Source organism: Martes martes (genome assembly GCF_963455335.1).
Source record: "Martes martes genome assembly, chromosome: 9".
Taxonomy (NCBI): Eukaryota; Metazoa; Chordata; class Mammalia; order Carnivora; family Mustelidae; genus Martes; species Martes martes.
Genome location: NC_137896.1, coordinates 85588803 through 85609626, shown reverse-complemented (window position 1 = coordinate 85609626; position 20824 = coordinate 85588803). Strand labels below are relative to the sequence as shown.

Sequence of the window (20824 nt, the reverse complement as noted above, 5' to 3'; positions counted from 1 at the left end):
TTTCCTGGTAGCTGAAGTTGTAGGATACTTTCGCTATTCATTTCCTGTTATTTATGGCTCAGAACGTGGAGTGGAAAAATTGTGCCTTGGGATATATATATATATGGAGGCATTTTTTGTGACTTGATAAATATTTCATGGGTCTTTGGAAGGAAAGTTTAGTCTCTGTGGGGTATGGAATTCAAAATATATTTATTAAAACAACCTCATTAATTATTTTATTTTTTATTTAAATTCAATTAACCAACATATAGTACCTCATTAGTTTCAGATGTTGGGTTCAATAATTCATCAGTTGCATCTAACACCCACGGCTCATCACATCACGTGCCTTCCTTAAACCTCATTAATTATTATTCATAGACTCTCTGTTCTTTGAATGCTTAAGTATTCAGAGAGATGTCTTTTCAGATTCTGCTAAGAAAATAATTTGGTTTTCATCTTTGGTGGTCAAGAATAGATGAGGGTTATCCTAATACATTTCCTAAATATTGATGCACTCTTGCATTTCCAAGATAAATTTTACTTGGTCTTGGTATATTATGATTTTACACTATGAGATTTATTTTAAGGATATTTGATTTGGGATTTAAAGTTTTTATTCAATCTGGTCAGAAGTTTTGCATGTGAACATGTCCTCTTTAGTAGGTATTGGTATCAGACATATGCTAGCTTCCTAAAATAAATTGGGAGACTCTCTCTTCTTGTTCTGTTTTCTGGAAGAGTATAAGACTGGAATTTTCTGTTCTGTGATAGAACTTGCCACAAAACCAACTGGTCCAAAACCAAAGGACCTACCCACAAAGGGAAATTAGCCTCTCTTAAATGTCCAGATTCTACTGGGGGAGGGCAAAATTGGAAAGATCCAGCATTTCACTTAAAGGAATTTTTTTAAAAATCACCATTATTAGACTCTTATTATCACTATGGTTCAAAATGTAGAGATTTCCATACCTCCTATTACCTACTAGGTAGACTTGGAAGGAAGAAGAAGAAGAGTTTGGGAGCAAAAAGCAGACCACTTTTTTTTTTTTTTTTTAAATATGAATGTAGTATGAGCAAATTTTTTCTATCCTGTTTAAGAAATTAACAGTTTTCACTTTCTCTTCAATATTTTGAAGTGATTTTCTTCAGTAAGGGCATGTGGATGGCATATACTTTGAATTTTTGTATGTCTGAGAAAGCCTCGTTATGGAATTTAAATATCACATTTCATTCAAGACTCTATAATTATTGAGGTTTTTTTTGAGCATTTAATATTGTAGACTAAAAAGAAAAAAAGTCTGTCAATCTGAGTCTTGTTTTTCTTTTTTTGCAGGGGGAAAGGAAACTTAGTATTTTTTTTCTTTTTTGGAAGAATGTAGATATTCTATTTAGTCTTTTATTTTAAGAATTTATCTAAGGTCATGTATTTGGTGAAGCCTTCAAAAAAATCAATTAGGTTGAGTATTTGGTAAGTCCTCCAAATGTTCTCTTTTCTTTTCCTAGAATTTTTATTGTAAATATATTGTATATCATTTTTGTATAGTACATATATTTTTTATTGTGCATATGTATGCGTATGTGTATATCTTGTTCCTAGACTTTGTATTACATATCTCTTGTCTCAGCATTTTCATCTCTATATTCTTTCTGCTTGGGTTCAGGGAAAAGTTTCTTAAACTGTCTTCTGATGAACTGAATTTACTTTTTGCAATATTCAGTATGGTGGACATTGTTTCCAGTGGATTTGAGTAGTCAGAAATAGCATATTTTCTCTTCAAAAGCGTCTTATTTTCAGCTTGTTCCTTTCTCATGACAGGATGCTCTGGTTGCTTGAAGCATTATCATCTGAAAGTTTACTGATAATACTTGTTAGACATACATTTGCTTAAGTGGCTTCAATGGTCATTGCTCCTTCCTTTAATTGATAACTACTACATCTAATGATTTTTTAAAGAATCTTGATTAACTTTTTTGGTAATTTCTTGAAAATTATCCCTACTCTCCTTTTTAGGAGAATCCATATCTATTTGAAAATGTTTTTTCTATTTTTTTTCACATGTAAGTGACATATTTGCTAAATACAACATTTTAGGTGATAAACTTATCCATCAAAATTCCCACCACTTAATGTTGCAAAGTCTTGGTAGGTCACCTGTGCCTTTTCCATTCATAAAATTCTTCTTTCGTCTTTGAGATTAAAAATGATCACAGGAATGTGTAAGTATTCATCTCTTCTACTTAACTAATTTTGATTGCTACTTGATAAGCCTATTCAGTCTTCATTTTCAGGTTTTTCTTAAATCAGGAAAGCTCTATTCACTCTTTGAATGTTTCTTCTAGACTATTCTTTAGCTAATGAAATTATCTGGTATACTGGATAGCTATTTTTGTCATTCACTATCATCTTCTCTCTCATCACTTTACCTAAGTCATTTCCCTATTCAAATTTGAAGAATTTCTGAAATAAGCCTTCATCATTTATTTCATTTTCTGCATTGTCAGTTCTGCTCTTTACCGCTTCTAAGGCAACTTCATGTCTTTCCTTATTATTTCATATTTTGTTAACTATTCTGGGTTCCTTGTCTTCTCATCCATATTTTACCTATTTTGCAAAGTTCTTATTTTATTTAATGTCATCGAAATTATAAAACATATGATGTTAAAACTGACCTCCTCTGCTTAGAACATTCTTTCATATATATGTTTTTCTTCCACCTTGGAATTTTGTTTAATCCCTTCTTTAAGTTGCTGAAATTTTATAAGCCCTATTGTCATCCTTGAATGTGGGAAGGTGTAACTGGGTCTGGTATTTGCTTCCCAAATAGTTTTTTGGTGGGTTTTTTTGTTTGTTTGTTTTCTCATCTCATAAACTTCTCTAAGGACTCAATCAGGGAGAAAGGAGTTGGTTTTAGTGGCTAAAGTAAGCTTATGTTATTGTTCCATCACTTAGAGGAGAGAAGGGAATGAAATAGACCCTCATCATCTCCCACAGATGAATATCATCCTTGCTAGGTGTGTGTGTGTGTGTGTGTGTGTGTGTGTGTGTGTGTGTGTGTTGGACATGGCTCAATCCATTCCATCTTGCCATTTGTAGGCGGTTTTGGCTTGGTCTCTACTTCAGGTTCCTATTTTGTTGTACCTGACATCTTTCCTGATCCCTACCGTATCCACAGAATCAAAGACAGAATCTGCCTTTTCCCTGGAGGCCCAGCCTCTATGGGGAGGACTGAGCAAAGCTGGACAGACCTACTGTCATGAAGATGCCCAGTGTTCATGAGCTCTCTCTTTTGGGGCTTCTTGCCCCCTGATTATCCAGTGCAGCTGCTTCTACACAATGCAGAAGGGCTCCAAGGAGATGGTTCTCATCCCTCGTATGTCCCACTCTTCACTTCAAACTTACTTCCAGATTTGGGACTGCTCTTGGGGCTCCTTCCAAATCTTCTTCTACATGCTTTCTAAAACTTGGCAACAGTGTTGAAAGTAGATCCTGGCTGACCTCCTTCGAATTCAGTCCATCTGTTTTGTTTCTAGTGGAATTTCTTGCAAGTGTGCTGCATGTCAATGTCAATGTCCTTTGTCTTTGGACCTGATGCAGGTTTCCCCCAGATGCCTCCCTAAGATTTTCTCTTTTGGGGGAGGGTGGAGCAGTTGTAGATGATAGTGGGGGAGGTGGTGAAGGAGAAGCTGTGTATGTTCAGTTTCCTTTTCAGAAGTCACAAACAGGGCGTTTGGGTGGCTCAGTGGGTTAAGCTTTTGCCTTTGGCTCAGGCCATGATTTCAGGGTCCTGGGATAGAGTCCCACATTGGGTCTCTGCTCAGTGGGGAGCCTGCTTCCCCCTTTCTCTCTGTCTGCCTCTCTGCCTACTTGTGATCGCTCTCTCTCTGTGTCAAGTAAATAAATAAATAAAATCTTTAAAAAAATCATAAACAAACTTTTTTTCTTATCTCCCACTAAGATCCTCAGCTCATTAAATTTTAGTTTCATCATTTATGAGGCCCTGACAGTGCACTTCCAAAAGTCACCAATGCGTTTATTTCTGCTGAAGCATATGGCCCTTCTCAGTTCTCTTCTTGCTGGATGTATTTTTAATATGCATAAATATGACACATAATAATTATTGTTTCCACAAACTGATTTTTGAATGCCTAGTGGGTCCTTTTGCATCTACAAAGACTAATAATTCCAACACTCGATATTTCTTAAGTAGTTACTAAGCAGCAGGCATTGTGCTGAGGACTGTACATGCATCACTATTTAGTGATAGTAGCTAGCCTTTCATGAGCTCTTTCTACGGGCTCGTAGGTTTCTGTTCTGGGCACAACCACCCATGTGGTAATATTGATCTCCTTTTTTTACAAATGAGAAAACTGAGTTCACAAAGAGATGAAGTAACTTGCTCAAGGACACACAGCTAGTTAAGTGATAGAGTTGGAATTTGAACACAGGTGGTCTGGCCCTAGAGTCTACACTTTTAGTCTAAACACTATGTTCCCATGAGCAAACCTGTGCTCTTAACACCTATGCAACACTGCCTCCCCATGGAGGGGTCAGGAAATGCACAATTAAAACTTAGTGTTAGGTGCTGAGAGTGAGAAGTACTAGAAAATTTCCACAAATTGTTACAGGAATTTGGGAGTGGGTAAACCAGGAAAAACTTAAAATTGGGGCACTTGAAGGGAATCAGGAGTGCTGAATTGGTTGACCATTTTAATGGAGTAAAGTGTACAAGGGGCTTCAATGGTTTGGCCTTCAATGGTCTCCCCTTTGGTTTCTTTGATATTGTCTTTTATGGCAGTCAGTAATCAAGATGGCCATATAATTTAAAATCCAAACACATTTTCAGGAGTAAAATAAGAAACCATTAATAATTGTGCTGGGACAAGAAGCATAAGCAGGTAATGTCCCAGGCCATGCATTATTGATTAGTGGTTAGATTATGGCTGTCCAATGGCATTTGAATTTTCTTTTATTATTTTGACTGGCATGTAGTTACACTTACAGGATACCTCACTTTTCTTTTATTTGCTATGCGATTTCCTTAAGCTTAGTATTTGAATTATCTTGTATGTGAGAAGTGTTGGCAGGATGACTATGATTCTGATCATAATCCTTTGGCACCAAGATCTTGGGAAAGCTCTGTTCCAGGTGGCTCTTACATGTATTTATTCGCTGGAGCTGTATACAGTTGAGCATCAGGGTTTGAGGAAAAGAAGATAAGGCCACTGAATGAGACCCCAGAGGACAAACACTAGGGGTTATTATTCTCCATTCTTGATAATTGACTGTTATGCTGCTTATCATGCAATACGAGTTGTTACAAGGTTGAGAATCGGGAAAAGGAAGGGATTTTGAATGAAGATGTAATGTAGAGAGGTGATTGTTCTCGATTGTCTTTGCATCACAGGAAGCCTACAATTAGAGATAGGAGGGGCCAAGTAGCAATGATCATCTCAAAGGATAAGAGGGCATCATCTATGGAGAGATGGAAATGGTGATGAAGAGCCTTAGCTATAGGGAAGAAAGTGCATGGGTTAGTTCAGGGAACTACATAGTACAGTTTTGTTGGAAGTTACAAGGGTGTGGGGTGTGGGAGTGTGGTAAGAGATGAAACTAGGGGAATACATAGTGGCCCGAGCAACAAGGCTCTTGAGTACCTTGCTAAGGAATTCACATTTTATCCTAAAAGAGTTTTGAGGAAGATGTCAAGATTAGATTTGTGGTCCAAAAAGATTGGTGCCACTGTCAAGAAGAGTTTTGGGGAAGATGTCAAGATTAGATTTGTGGTCTAAAAAGATTGGTGCCACTGTCAAGAAGACAAGGTGGGAGGAAGGGTAAAGGAAGTAGGTAAGGAGACCAATTTAGGGACTGTTTCAGTGAACTGGTTGAGAAATGGGAAGGGCCTGAGCTAAGGCACTGACAAGGCAGAGAATGGGGTCATGTGGGAAGATCACCAGAGAGACATCGGGACAAGTGTTGCCTCGCCTTGCAGTCTGAGAAAGAGGATGACTCCCAGATCTTTGGTCTAAGTGGCTGGGTTTATGGCGACGTCACTCACTAAGACTAGAAATAGAAAGGGAGATGATATTAGGGGAGAAACAACGGATCATCCTTCCACTGAAATTCTCTCTCCTTGCCTCAGTGGTACAATTCTTTGCTGGCTCTCTGCTGACTTTTCTGGCAATTTCTCAGCACTATTTAGTGGAGTTTCTTTGGCAAAGACATTCCTGTTAGTAATTCCTCTAAGCCTGGACCCTGGCCATCTTTGTCATTAAACTCCACCTCTTCTTGACATTTAAAAAAAATCCTGATATTATCATGATATTATCTCAATATTATTTATTATTCATATCCACATTTTTGACTACTACCCTTGGGCTAACACCACTCAAGTCTTTATTCTCGGTCCCAGTGTATAAATCCAACTGCCTACTCAGCATCTCCACCCAAATGTCCTACGTGTTCAGACTTAACACGTCCACACCAAGCCCTCTTTCCTTCTGAAACCTATTCCTTACCTCTCAATGCTTTCTCTCCCACATCCCATGCAAATCAGGTCCTAAGCTCCTCACTACAAAAGAGCTCTCAATTCCATTAATTCTTTTCCTCATTCCTATTACAAGAAAAAGTGAGATATAGATAAAACACATATATAAGCTTGCTATTTTTCCTGCAGAAAACTTTAATCTTATAACCTATTGCTGATATGAAAAAAATCCACTCTTGCCAGATTCTTTCCCTGCCATGCTTACATCACAGGGAATGTGGGTCACTTTGCATTCCTGTACATCACCCCTTTGCTAGAAATGTCTTTTTTTTTTCCCCCTTGGTCACTTCACAAAATCCTGCTCTATGTTCAAGTTCCAGATCCAAAGCTACTTCCTATATGAAGCTTCCTAAGGCTCTCTCATCTCAACCAAAATTAATTATTTCACCAACCCTGTTTCCCCAGCTTTTTGTCTCTTCTACTAAACTGTGAAATCTTTGAGAACCAGGGACTTCTTGGGCATTTTGTAATTCCAGAAATTCAGCATAGTTTTAAAATTCTGCATTGAATTGGTGTTTTCCTGTCCCTAACCAGGCAGTTCTGCTCAGAATCTAGAGGTGTCTTTTGTTAGATGACCACACCCCCTTTCTCCAGGGGTAATTACCACCACCACCAGGACTACCACCAGCATCATCACCATAACCATCTCTCATCTGGGTACTCACATACCAAATACTTCATGAAAGGTTTTAATCTAATATTATTACAATACTTTACAACACTTCTGTGAGGCAAAAATGTTAATACCTATCTTATTGATAAGAAGACTGAGGTTCAGATGGGCTAAGTCATTTTCACCAAGGTCACAAAGCTCAGTGAAAAGGCTGAGCTGGTGTTTAAAGCCAGAGATGTCTGATTCCGAGGTTGGTTCTCTTAACCCTTGTGCTTGAACCTTGGTTTGTTCCCATTAGGCCGCGGGGCCACATTTTCATGTGGCCTTGACAGACCTTCATGAGGTCTTGACAGAAAGGGAACAAAGAACTGTCCTAGCAAGTACCAGGGCTTTGCTATATATGCACATATGTTAGAGCCTCATAGCACTAGAGGGCAGTGCATGGCCCCGCTGCCCTCTGCTCTGTCTTTTCCGTGTCAGGTTGGGCTTTCCTACCACTGCCTAAAATAAGGACTCTGGTTGGCATCCACTTCTGGGGTGCCTGCTGCCTCAGCTACATCCTCACCATAGGGGAAAAAGGCCATCATTATGGGGCAGCTTTCCTTGTCTTCCTGTTCAATCTTACCACTTATTGTGAGAGGGAAAGACCCACATCAGAATCACTTGGGAAGCTTTTCCAAAATAGACATGCTTGCCCTGGCCTCCTCAGATTCTGATCTGGCCCTTGGTTGAGAACTAATGGTTGAACCCATTCATTCCTAAGGTCTACAATTTCCACTGGCCCTTATCACTGAAACCTTCTCATTTCTTCCAGACAAAATGCTCAGATATAGTCCAGGGGTGCCAGGAATCAACATCATCGCCATGCCTCACTCCCTCCCTGTCATCTTTCAATCAGGGGTTCCTAACCTGGGTGGTACTATCTCATAGAAGGCATTCAGAAGTAAATGTGGAGGCATTTACTCATTGGTTATCACAATGACCAAGGAGGCTAATGGCATTTCCAAAGTAAGGATCAAAAATGCTAAGCATCCTACTGCGCCCCACAATGAGAAAACTTCCCACCAACAATGCCAAGAGCACCCTCGCTGAGAAACACATTTGGTGTTTGATTCAAGCTTCGAATCAGCCCCCTCAATACTCGGGCATCCTCTTGGCTCAGCTCCAGCAGTGTTCTGGGGGCTGATCTCCCTCGCCCACCTCTTACATTCCCTCATATTCCATAAATTATGGAAAAAGAGATTCTTAGTTTTCAGATATTCACGTAATACGAAGGTGGCAGGGTAGCTTGTCTCACCTCCATTTCTGCTTTCCATTTAATCTCAATTTAGTTCCCTGCCCACGAAGATATGGGAGGAATGAGGAGGGAGGAAAAGAGCAGGAGCCAGTCACTGCCTCATGGGAGAACTTGACTACCATGTCTGACAGTAAGCCCAGGTTGATGAATAAACAAGATCTAGCTCAAAACCAACCCTTTCCCATCAGTCTTAAGTATCTTTGCTCTTTCCCAATGACCATTCCTTTCTCACTCACTCAGGCCAAAGCAGTGTATAATTTTAGTAGAGTTTTTTAATGCCCACCCATATCTGGCTTTCCTCTCCTTTTAGATCCCTGGGAAGATGAAAATTTTCACCCTCTTTCTATAGGGTGAGGCCGAGTGACTAGTTTTGACCAAGGGATTGTCAGTGGAAGGATGCGTATCAATTCCTACTGGAGTATTTCATCACCAGTGAGAGAACCTCTGGCATTTTCTTCCCTTGAAGGTGCAATGGTGGAAGCTCGCGTTAAGAAGGCATCTCCAGGGGCGCCTGGGTGGCTCAGTGGATTAAGCCTCTGCCTTCGGCTCAGGTCATGATCCCAGGGTCCTGGGATTGAGCCCCGCATCGGGCTCTCTGCTCAGCCTGGAGCCTGCTTCCTCCTCTCTCTCTGCCTGCCTCTCTGCCTAGTTGTGATCTCTGTCTGTCAAATAAATAAATAAAATCTTTAAAAAAAAAAAAAAAAAAGAAGGCATCTCCACCAGCTTGGCTTCCAGAACAACTACCATGAGCAGAACCCCTGCGGACAGCCATCGGACATGCAGTGTAGGCAGAGATAATAAACCAAGGTTTAGACCTTTGGTGTTTTTAGTCACTGAGATTGGGGGGATTGTTTGTCACCAAAGCATAACTTAACCTATCCTGATTGATTCAATGTTCTTTTGCATGTTTAGATATTTTTCATCTTTGTGCGTAGATCGTGAGTCAGAGTGGCTTGGGTTTGAGGCTGAGTTTCACCACTTAGAGTGACCTTGGCTGATCTTTCTAAACCTCAGTTTCCTCATGTGTCCAATGGTGATCATGACTGTACTAACCTTCTGTGGTCGTAAGGACTAAGTGGGGTAATACAGGCAAAGCATTTAACCACAGTGCCTGGCAGGTGACAAGGGATCAGGAAATATTACTTATTATTCTTCCCTATTGTTGATCTAAAATTGACTTTACTTGTCCCCTACCCCAAATCCTCCAGGAGCCTGTAGCTTTGGCTGCCTCGAGTCCTTCTAATGTCTTTCTACCTAAAAAGCAAATAGTCTGGGACTGCTTCTTGCTTCTTTTATATTCCTTGCAGCTCCTAGAACACGACATTGTTTGCAATCGACACTGTGTTATCCATATCTTTAACTGAGTACACACTTGTGATTGGACTTGAGAAAGTATTTATGCCAAATGAATGAAAGAATCAGCCAAACTGAAGAAACCTAATTACTTTTTTTCGGTATGAAACTGGCATGTCTGGGAAACATGTCAGGACATAGCCAAATATCCCCTGTGTCTTTTGTTGCTGAGTGATCTCTGGGAAAGGCAAAATCCAGTCTCTTGGCCACACATCAAAAATAGACACACATTCTAAATTAGCAGAAAGAAAATCCCATTTGCATTTATGTGACAGCCAAGTCTTGCTAAGGGGTGCCAGAGTTTGTTTCTGGACCTCTGGGAGCCCTTTAGCACTTGAAGATAATTACAGGTTATCTTAGGACAGGAGCCTTCCTCCAACACTCCTGGATTCTATTCTCAGCTTGACACTGAGTTTTACCAGGTCTTCATAGCTAGGGAAACGAGAGGTAATTACTTGGCTGACCCAGACAGAAGTACAAAACAAAACACTTATGTCTTATTTATTTTTATTTTTGACCCACATGCCAAACCTTCCAATTTGTAGGCAGTTCCACCAACTATTACCTAGTCTAATAAGTCCTCTCCAAACCTGGAACCTAACTGGAGAAACATTTAAAACCAACCATAAAATCCATTTCAATACAGAGAAAGAAAGGAAGGAGGAAAGAAAAGGAAAGGAAAGGAAAGGGAAGACAAGGAAAAAAAAAAAGAAAGGAAGGAAGGAAGGAAAGAAGGAAGAAGGAAGGAAAGAGAAAGAGAGATTCCTGGCCCCTGACAATTCTTTTTTTAAATGATACCTTTTAGAATTATCATAGTAGCATTTTCAAGATATCTTGTAATGGACCCTTTGTTTCCTTATTTAGAGTTAATTTTGCAATTTCATTTCTCAAAGCCTCTTCTTAAGTATTCCTGAAAACAAGCTACCTCTCTTTCAACCCATCTGCAAGAGTCGAATTTCCTTTTTCCATCGGATTCAGTCTGAACAAATTAGCAATTTATTGGACCTTGAAGCGCATCTTCTCAGATGTCCTGAATGCACCTTAGAGTTGTAGCCATCAGTTAACCCCCCAGATTGCTGAAGCATCTCTGTGGGCTGCAGGGGGTTGGAGGCCCTGAAACTTTCAATCAACCAAAGCTGACCTGACAGCAGAGCAGTAGCTCCTCAATTAAGTAATGTTGATTGCCTTATGTACCACGTACCATTTATTGAAACCCTGATGCGGGGATTTTTAATTCCTGGAATCCACCCAGTTCCTCCAGTCGGACTGCCATGTGCTTCTCATTACAACCCAGCTACACAGGGCAGCAATGAGTGGGAAGAGCAGGGCTGGGAGTCAGGAGCAGACATCGTCCTTGGGCAGGTCACTTAATCCAGTGGGCTAAACAGAGGGTTAAGGGTAAACTCATCTGTAAACTAGGGACAGCAGTCCTTGCCTTAGCTACCAAGCAAGCTTGTCTTCGGGGCACCTGTGAGAATGCGTAAGTGTGGGGAGACTTCGGTTCTGTTCTAAAGATTTCTTTTCTAAGTCAGTAGTTGGGAACCCGGAGGTATTTTCTCAGGAAAACGATCCCATACCAGGTGGTGAAGTTCCCAGGCTAATGCTACAAACATCTGTCTAATGACCATGGCCCAGGAGAGGTACAAAGAGCAGTGGTCCTACAGATCATCCCCACTCTGGGATCATCTGGTTGTGATGCTGAGGGTGGGATTCTGGGTGAGCGCCAAGATGGGGTCCTCCTGCGTGGGGAGGAGAGAAAGAAAACGGGCTGGACAGAAAGGAAGTAGCGGGAGGGAGGAGTTCGGGGGCTCTAATGGGAAAGGGACCAACGCTGGGCCTGCAGAGGGCCTTTACAAATGTAAATATATATTGGGTGGCAGGCTGTGGCTTTGGAAAGTCCTGTCAATAAAGCTATTCAGTGCTTACTGTCCCCTCCAGCCCGCCATCTCCTCTACTCCTTCTGCTATTGACACCATCTGTTTTTGAAGTCTTTAGGGCACACATGAATACAGCCAGCCCTTCCCCAAGACTCAGGATGGAGAAACCACTTTTTCCAATGATGTAACTAATCTTTCTCTATAAAATCTATCAATATATGATACACAAATGTATAATGTCATGACAGAGGAGCCCTGGGAGAAAGGAAAGGTACCTTTACCTCCGTGGGTCAGTCAACAGGGCACATTAATCTTAGAGGACCCCTGGAAGACTTCAAGGAGCCTAGCTGCTCTTTGCCTGTTTTTCTCTGCATAGGACCTTCCAAATCTGACTTTTCAAATCCCTGATTGAATTCCCAGCAATCTACTTTTCCTGACTGTAACCAGAAAAGCATGTTTAAGTGAACATGAAATTCCATCAGTATAAAGCCTTGTGAAGCCCAGTCCACCAGCCCCGTCGCCAAAGCCACTAATAATGCCCTATTGTGTTACTGTGGTAGCCTAGGTTATCATTATGAAGTCTTGCTCCTGGTTGAGAAAACACGACGTTCCATTAAATGTATAATCTGGGTTCTCTCCAGGCCAGAGATGCATCCTGCTAAAACCTGAAATGAGCTGAGTTTTAGTGTCATGGAAAAGAAGAGAACCATTCACCAAGAAAAAGGGAGTTGAGGCTGGGGAAAAGAAAGGTGCCCTGGGATCCCTTAGGTTCAGCCTGTAGACAGTGTCTAGCCAGCCAAAGTATCTTAGATGCCCAAGGAAAGAGTGAGTCAGCATTCTTTCCCCTTCTACTCTGCTGTGGTTGGGTGCTGGACAGCACTGTCTGAGAAGGTACTTTCTAGGACAGAAGACCATGTCTTGAGGGACCACCAGAGGCCTCTTTGCAATCACTGCATTTTGGCCCATCCCCCGGCTCTGAGTCCAACAATACCATACATTAGCCTGGATTGAGATCGCAAGCTGAACATGTCTGCACATCAAATACTGGCAATTTTTTCATACAGCATGAAAATACCTCACTCTTCAAGCCCTAGGACAACTAAAAGAAGTTGGAGGAGTACACCTAAATATAAAGGTAGGTGCCTGCAAAGGGACCCCGTCATTTCTTTCCAGGAGCATCTTTGGGTCCCCCAATGCACTGCAGGGTATCCTATGAGGCACTTAGAAACGGACTCCAGGATCAGATATAAAAGAAGCAGCAGCCTCTGTAATCCTGCGCGTGGAGCTCAGCACGCTGCTTAGAGACCCTCCACACACTTGAAACAATTCTTCAAAAACTCAAAGTAACTTATTTTTGTTGGATATAAGCATAACAGATGTTCATTATAGAGAACTTGGAAAGTTCAGAAAAACACACACACACAAATTTAAAAATCTTCTAGACAGAAATACAATTACAGATTAGGTAAATCAAGAAATACACTTGTATATTTAGCTTTTTTACAAAGGTAGCACCATAATGTACACAATATCGGTGCTTGTAACTTTCACCTAAAGGTACATTCTGAGCACATGCAACAGGCGTATTCAGTTGTTGGCTACACCATGCCTCACTTAATTCACTATGGTTATACATCTAGGTCATTTTCAGCTTTATTATTATAAACAGCATTGCCACAAACATACATGGAGTCACTTGTTTGAGACCATCTTGGATTTTTCCTTTAGGACATAGAATTGCTAGATGGAAAAGTAGAACCCCATTTTTTTTTTAAAGCACTTGACACATGTTGCCAAATTACCTTCTTGTCTGCACTACCCAGTACAGTAGCCACATTGGGCTGTTTCAATTAAAATTAATTGAAAATAAACAAAATAAGAAGTTCACTTCTTTGTTCACACTAGCCACATTTCAAGGCTCAATAGCTCCTTTGGCTAGTAGACACCAGCTGGCCAAAGCAGGTACAGAACACTTCCATCATCACAGAAAATTCCACTGGACATCACCAGTCTAGAAAGACTATACAAATTCATATTTTCCTTAGTAAGATACGAAAGTGCTTACCTCCCACAAGTTGGCCAATGTTGAATATTATAATTAAAAAAAAAAAAAACCTTTGCCAACTTAATAAAAACTACATCTTGTTTGATTTTTTTCATTTTTTTAAAATTACTAGTGAAGTTGAAATTTTTTGTTTGTTTACTGTTTTCTACTGGGCTCATCTTTTTAAAACTTTTTCTTTTTTATACATTCAGGTCAATCTTTGAGGAGTAATGGATGTTACAAAAGTTCTTGTAACTTTTTATTATCTTTTTCTCTGACATTTTTTAACTTACGGAAATGGAAAACTTGAATATATGTAAATATTTTCATAGTTTTCTTTATTGCTTCTGTCCTATTTTAAAAGCTCTAAACCTAAGATTACAGTAATAGTCATTTGAAATTTCTTCTGGTTATTTTATCCTTTCATTATAAACATTTAAATTTTCGGGCCTTCTGGAATTTATTTTATTGTGTGGTTTAAAACATAAACCTAAACTTTTATTCTTTTCCTATGTTACCAACCATTGTTCAAGAATCTTTTTTCGTTTTTTTTTTTTTTTTTTCAAGTACCCAGCATGGAGACCCCGAGATGAAGACCTGGGCTGAGATCCAGAGTTGGACACTTAACTGAGCCACCCAGGCACCCCAAGAATCATATTTTAAAATAACAAATTAATTCCCCACCAACTTGAACTCCCACTAAATGCTCTCATGACCCTGGATTTCTTTCTAGATTTTCTACCCTGTCTACCTGCTCTTTGGTCTTTACCATCCTATGTGTCATAATTTGCCGTATGACACATTTTAATATTTACAGGTACATCTTCATTATCTTTCTCTAAAAATGTTTTACCTCTTTTTACCAAGATAAACTTAGAATCATTTTGTTAAATTCCTCTTACCACCAAAATAAATGCTTTCAGAACTTTGATTTAAAAGTTCAATTCAGTTCAAATTAATCTGGGGAGAACCTGATTATCTCTACAGTATAGAGTCACTCCATTCAGGGACTTGGTGGTTCTGCCCATTTTTTTTTAAGTCTTCCTGTATGTCCTGCCCAACTGGCTTTTTGGGGGGGGGGGTAGTAAGTGATGGGCACCTCTAACTGTTCTCAGACACAGTCTCTGAATCTGTGAGCTGTTGCTCCCAGCCACTAGAAGTAACAAAAGAAATTCCATTTCTTAGTATTGGAGTATATTTTCAGTATCCACCTTCTCATAAAATCTCTAAGAAAGAGATCTCACTTTTCATCCAAGGAATCTGGAGTTCAAAACAGCCCTTACGGAAAAATCAAACTCCAGGGGCAACTGCAAAGCACATTTGGTGTCTCGCTGGCCAGCTTATTTTGCAGACCTTTTTCCAACTCCCAAATACTTTCCAGTCTGTGAAATTCATCTCCCCACCACTGTTACAGCAAGCGCCTCTCCTGGCACTAGAGAGCTCACATAGTTTTCATGAGCGTGGATCTTCTCTGGGGGGCTTTTAACTGTTGAAGCTGGGTTTTAGTAGATAGCATAACGCTTCCTTGAATGACTGTGGCTTGGCAAATCTAAGGGGATTTGGGAAGTGTTTAATTGGTCAGAGTGCAGCTCTCCCTTGAGCACAGACCTGAAGCCTAAGGGCTGTCCCTTTTGGTAAGGAAACCAGGGCTCCTGCACCTCCCTGGTAGCCCACCAGTGGAATTGCCAAGAACTTGAATCCGTCTCAATTAGAGGTCCCAAGGCTAGGTGGAGCTGGCGGGAATTTATCCACAGGGCGCTTTTGGCAACCTCTGGCAACAATTTCGGTCGTCGCCAATGTGGGACTGGGGCTGGGGGGATGGGGGGGGTGGGGAGTGTCTCAGGGGGGAAAAGAGAGGGAGCATGGAGCGGGCTTACTCGGGGAGAGGCCAGGGACACTCCTGAACACCCTGCAGTGTACAAGATGGTTCCACAACAAAAAATTCCTCAGCCTAAAACCCAGTAGTGTCTAGGGTTGAGAAATCCGCCTTCTTTTTTCCCTAATTGCCCAGTCAGCGTGCACTGTATTCTCAGGAACAAAGGCAATGCCTTGGGCACGGCAGCATGTGTTTTTTGTTGTTGTTGTTTTTGTTTTTGTTTAAAGACACCACGGACTTTTCAAAGCCCACTCCCGCGGAGCCTGTAAGTTCTACCTCTCCAAAGCACGCCCTTCTCACCAGGTTTCTAAAGCAATGGGAAGGATTCACAGAAACGTGCTAGGTCAACAGCATCCTCACACTCCCTTACATGCTCCTCGGGCACAGAAAGCCAGGCGGACAGTAGGTTTTTCCACCCCCCAACCAGCAGCGACGCCCCTGTGGGCTCGGGCAGCAAAGGATGGGGAGGCGCGCTCCGCGACCGGGGCGCAGTGCGGGGCTGCTTCGGCTCCCCCGAAGCGCGTGCCTGTCCCAAAGCGATGCTGCCAACAAGCCCAGCCCGGCAAGGAGCATCACCCTCGGAGCCCCGGATGCAACAACTCGAGACACTTACTTGTCCAAAATGAAGTACAGGTCAAATCCCCCGTAGCAGGCTGGACCCCCTTCCTCTCTGCGTCCCCCTTGCCCGGCGCAGATGAGCACAAAAGTGGCCAAGGAGAGACACTTGAAGCCAATGCCGAGGGCTTTCTGCTCCACGGTGGCCATGACCTGCAGCCCAGGGAGAGGGTAGGGTCCTCTGCTTCCCGCGCGCCTCGAACTCGCCACGACCCTCAGGGACGCGCCATCCGAGGGGCCCTACTCTCGGGCCCTTTATTCCCCCTCGCGCTCCTGGAACTCCCCGGAAGCAATTGTCTGGAGGAGTTCAAGGTTTTCCTTCTGGTTTCCGCTTCGATTCTGTTTCTAGGTTTCAGGTTTCAAGAATCCCAATACTGTACTCCGCTTTTTTAAAGGGGCTGCTCCTGGCGCGGGCGGCGGACCCCTCCGGAGGCTCCGCCGACGTCTCGCAGTTGAAGCAGCTCCGTCCCGACGCTTCTTTGTCCCAGCTTTTAAATAGTATGGGGTGGGTTTTCAAATTGTTCTCGGTTGGGAGAGTGCTTTGCCTTTTCTCCCTCCTCTCGCCCCCCTCCCCCGGCTCAGTTTTTTGGTGGGGGGGGGGTGGTGGGGGGGGGGGGAAGAAAGTTCAAAGGGTGCCACCTTGTGGCCGACCATGGCCAAAGCGCCCTTTGGCGCTGGCGCGAGCGCGGCTGTGCGTGCTTTCTTAGTCTTTTTTTCCTCATGCGCCTTCCTTTTCTTTCTCTATTATTTCTTCCCCAAATTCCTACTTCTCGCTCATTCTCTAATCTTCTCATCCCTGCCCTCTCCTTTCCTATCCTGCATCTGCTGATAAGGTCGCTGTAAACATTGATGAAAAATTACTTCCTCCAAGCACCTTGGCGACGACCCGGGGGCTGGGACCTTCCCAAAACTGCCTTTGTGCAAGTGAAGTAGAGAAGAACAGAGACTTTGGGATCTGACTCATCCCCGTGACCTTACTGTACTATTAGTGCAGATCACAAAAGAGTCTCTTGGGGTCCAGTCCTGTGGCTTGGCATAAACAGTCCCAAAGAAAAGGTTGCTCCCGGCATGGAACCGAGGGGCGTTCTAGATTGACTCCATCCCCAAATTTTAGAGATTCTGTGAGTTCTTCTTTCCAGCCTGTGAACTTTGACTTTTTTCAACCCCATCTTTGATTAAGACAGAGGGAGTAAACAGCTTACAAGAGTATGGACCTTCCAAATCATTTGGGAGTAGGAGGGGAGTCCTGTCTGTGCTGGCTTCTCTGAAGTGAGGGGTCCTCTTTAGAGTGGATCCAGGCAGGAACTCGGTTTAGCTTCACAGATCTTCCACCTGGAGAGTCCTCAGCCTTCCAGCCTTATTCTTCCAGACATACATCTTCCCCTCATTTGTAATCCTCTAAGACACTTAGTCTACAGTGTGACCATCCATGGTCATTTTCCCCCACCAGCTGTACTGAGGAATGCTAATGTCCTGGAATGCTTCATTAAACAATCATTTTGTTGTCAAATAAGTTTGGGGGACTCGTAAGGCACTGCAGCAGCCTGCCTCCAAAAAGATCCTCAATGTCCCTTCTCTCCTGGTATTAACACCCCCCCCCCCCCACACACACTGAATAAGACTGATTTGTGAACAGTCAATGAGGTATGGCAGGAATGATGATGTGTGACTTCTGAGGCAAGGTCATAGAAGATACTGTGGTTTCCTTTTGGCACACTTGGGTAGCTTGCTCTGGGGAGCCCACTGCCCTGTCAAAAGGTCACTTAAGGAGCTGTATGGAGGCATCCATGTGGCAAGAAACTGAGATGCCCTGCTGATAGTCAGCCATATGAGTGACTCACTCACCTTGAAAGGGGACCCTCAGCCCCATCCAAGCTGACAGATGACTGCAGCCGCCATCAACATCTTGATACAGTTCTGTGAGAGACCCCAAGCCAGGAACACTCCCCTAAGCCAATCCCAGATTCCTGACCCACAGAAATTTATGAGATAATTATTATTCGTTAGTGTTTTAAGTCTCTGATATGGGAGGTAACTTGTGACACAATAATAGATAATCAGAAAATGTCTATTATCACATTAAAGCTTTGAGAATTCCTTTTAAAAATGTTTACCTGTATTTTCCAGACTTACTTGAGCCTGAAACTCTTTCTTTCAGACAATACCTATTGACACCTTAACTTTGGGAATTACTGCTCTCAGGAAAAAATAATTGGGAGGAGGCTAAAATCCCCAATAGCAGGCTGGACCCCCTTCCTCCCTGCGTTCCCCTTGCCCGGCGCAGATGAGCATGAAAGTGGCCAAGGAGAAACTAACTTGAAAATCAATTTAATCCAGTACCTCCCTTGAAATCCTGTTAACAGTCACCCAAATGCATAAACTGAACTTCTCAAACACAGCTACAACCCAACTCTGATCAATTCAGAGCCCTGAAAAGAAATGAGCTAATTTCATATATTAGTTACTGTCAGCCCAGGGACAGATACCCTTTAATCTGGTTCATTGTGCAGTTCAGCTAAACCTGCAAACCATCATAATCCTTCCTAAATTACACCCAAGCCCAGCATGAAATTTAAACACCAGTCCACTCTTAGCCCAATCCAACTAGAGTCTAGCCGAAACTCAAAGCCTAATACAGCAAACACGGCAAGGAAGACACATTCCTACAAGGTCTCAGCCAAGAAAATAATCCAGAATTCATACCAGCATATCCTGAAAAGAATCTGTCCCAGAACCTCGTAAGGGCTCAAAACCTTGCTGAACAAAACCTTCATTTCATCTAGATCAGAGACCAGGCCAGTCCAACCCAGAACCCAGAAGAGGGATAAAATGGACCAGTATAGTCCACAGTCTTGACAAGACCAAAGCTTGCAAACGCCCAATGGAAGACTTTATCAGACAATTTAGGGCCAGCAAAAAACTAAACATAAGACCAATTAAAGCCCTTTCCTGCCCACTTCTGTGCAACCTTGGCATATTTTAGCATATTCAAGACTAGGGTCTTATTCAGAGACCCAGACCAATTTATAACTGAAGATACCAGACAAAATCTACCTAAGCTTGCCAAGCCCATAACTCCTTTGACAGTTTTACTATGTGTCCAAGTCCTAAGCCAGAGAACCTGTAGTTCTCAAAGTATGTGAACGTGTGTATGGATAAGAATATTTGGAAGGAGTACCATGAAGATGAGGGCAAAGAGGCTTACTTACCCTATAATAGCCAATGGAGCTTTTTCATATATATCTGTAGAACATCAGAAATAGATGCGGGGGCTTCAAGGACATATAGAGTTTCACAGACACACACAGTCTTATGGTGGCCAGTTTCTTTTCCCTCTTGCCTCACACACTCACCCCTGATTAGATTTATTGTAGAATTAATGGTAATTCCCCTAAACTGTTTTGAGTATTAGGATAGGACACTAATTAATAGTTAATTGCACACCAGGCTATTTGGGGTGAAGCAAGCTCTGCCATTCTAACTGGGTGACATTACTAACAAGTTACATGACTTGTCCATAACACAGCTTCCCATCTGCAAAATGGGGTTACAAAGATTACCTACTTCATTGAATTGCTTGGTTTCAGTGAGATAATGTATGTCATGGGCAGCCCTCAGGAGACACACAATAAATGTTGGCTTTTATTGTTATTGTGGGATTCTGGAGAATTGCATGTGAATTTCTTGTAGAGATGAGAAGAATAAATTTCGAAGAACCACTTTCAGGGTGTTTGGTTTTTCTACCACCAGTGAAACAAAGCTGATTCTGTGCCACAGGCATTCATACTATGAACTCTGAGAAATGAAAAGGTGAAGATTCTAACTTATCCAGGAGCTACTGGGATTTGAAGATTTCCTAGGATACAAGTAGAAAACAAACAGAAAACATACTTTGGAACTATCAAAAATCTATTGGCAGCAATACTGTTTCTGCTAGCCAAGAATGCTAGATAGCTAAACTCTACAGAAATGTCTGAGAAAATGGTTATAATTAGTGGTGCTTTTTTTCTGAGCTTGGTTTTTAGATCTAATGTTATAATAATTGAAGTTTCTTTCTGATACTGTTTTTTTCTTTTTAAGATCTAACAATCGCTAGAAAAGAACCTTCATTTTTTCTCTTTATTAACTCATTCATTCATTCAAAAATAGTTTTTGGATATCTACTATAGGACAGTCCCTATGCCTACACTGAAGATTCAAAGATGAATAAAACACGGATTTTGCACAATTTACTTGGGAGACACAAATATATAAGTAGGTATTGATACAATAGTTTGGTTAACCTAACTTTTAGAGGAAACTCAACATGTCCTTCTACTTCACCATACCAATTCTAAGGAGAACTAGGTCGAACATAATGGAATCTTTGGAGATGTACTTTCAAACTACAACTCTTTGAGTTGTCCCAGGATGTGAAAGAGTTAAGACATGACAAATGTTTCTTCCTATTGGTAATGAGATACTCCTTCCTTAAGTAGATACAAAAGTGATCAGGAAGGATCCCAGGGCAAAGAGACCAATATCTTGAGCTACGTAAGGAATACCCAGGATCCTTGTCCCTATCCTTGATCCATCACAGATCACCAGAAGGGCTTGCGGGCAGAGCTGTAACTAGTAAC

The 20824-nt window shown here is 41.9% G+C and overlaps 1 protein-coding gene across 2 annotated transcripts in view; it reads right to left on the bottom strand.

Annotated features, from left to right (window-relative positions):
• ANTXR1 (ANTXR cell adhesion molecule 1) overlaps window positions 1-16777 on the bottom strand; it is a 129864-nt gene extending 113087 nt beyond the window's left edge. For both annotated transcript variants that reach the window (XM_080812573.1, XM_080812572.1), the window contains exon 1: window positions 16204-16777. In XM_080812573.1, coding sequence (XP_080668699.1) covers window positions 16204-16355 — 152 coding nt within the window. In that variant the 5' untranslated portion in view covers window positions 16356-16777. The remainder of the gene's footprint in view (window positions 1-16203) is intronic.
• Window positions 16778-20824: the final 4047 nt, after the last annotated feature.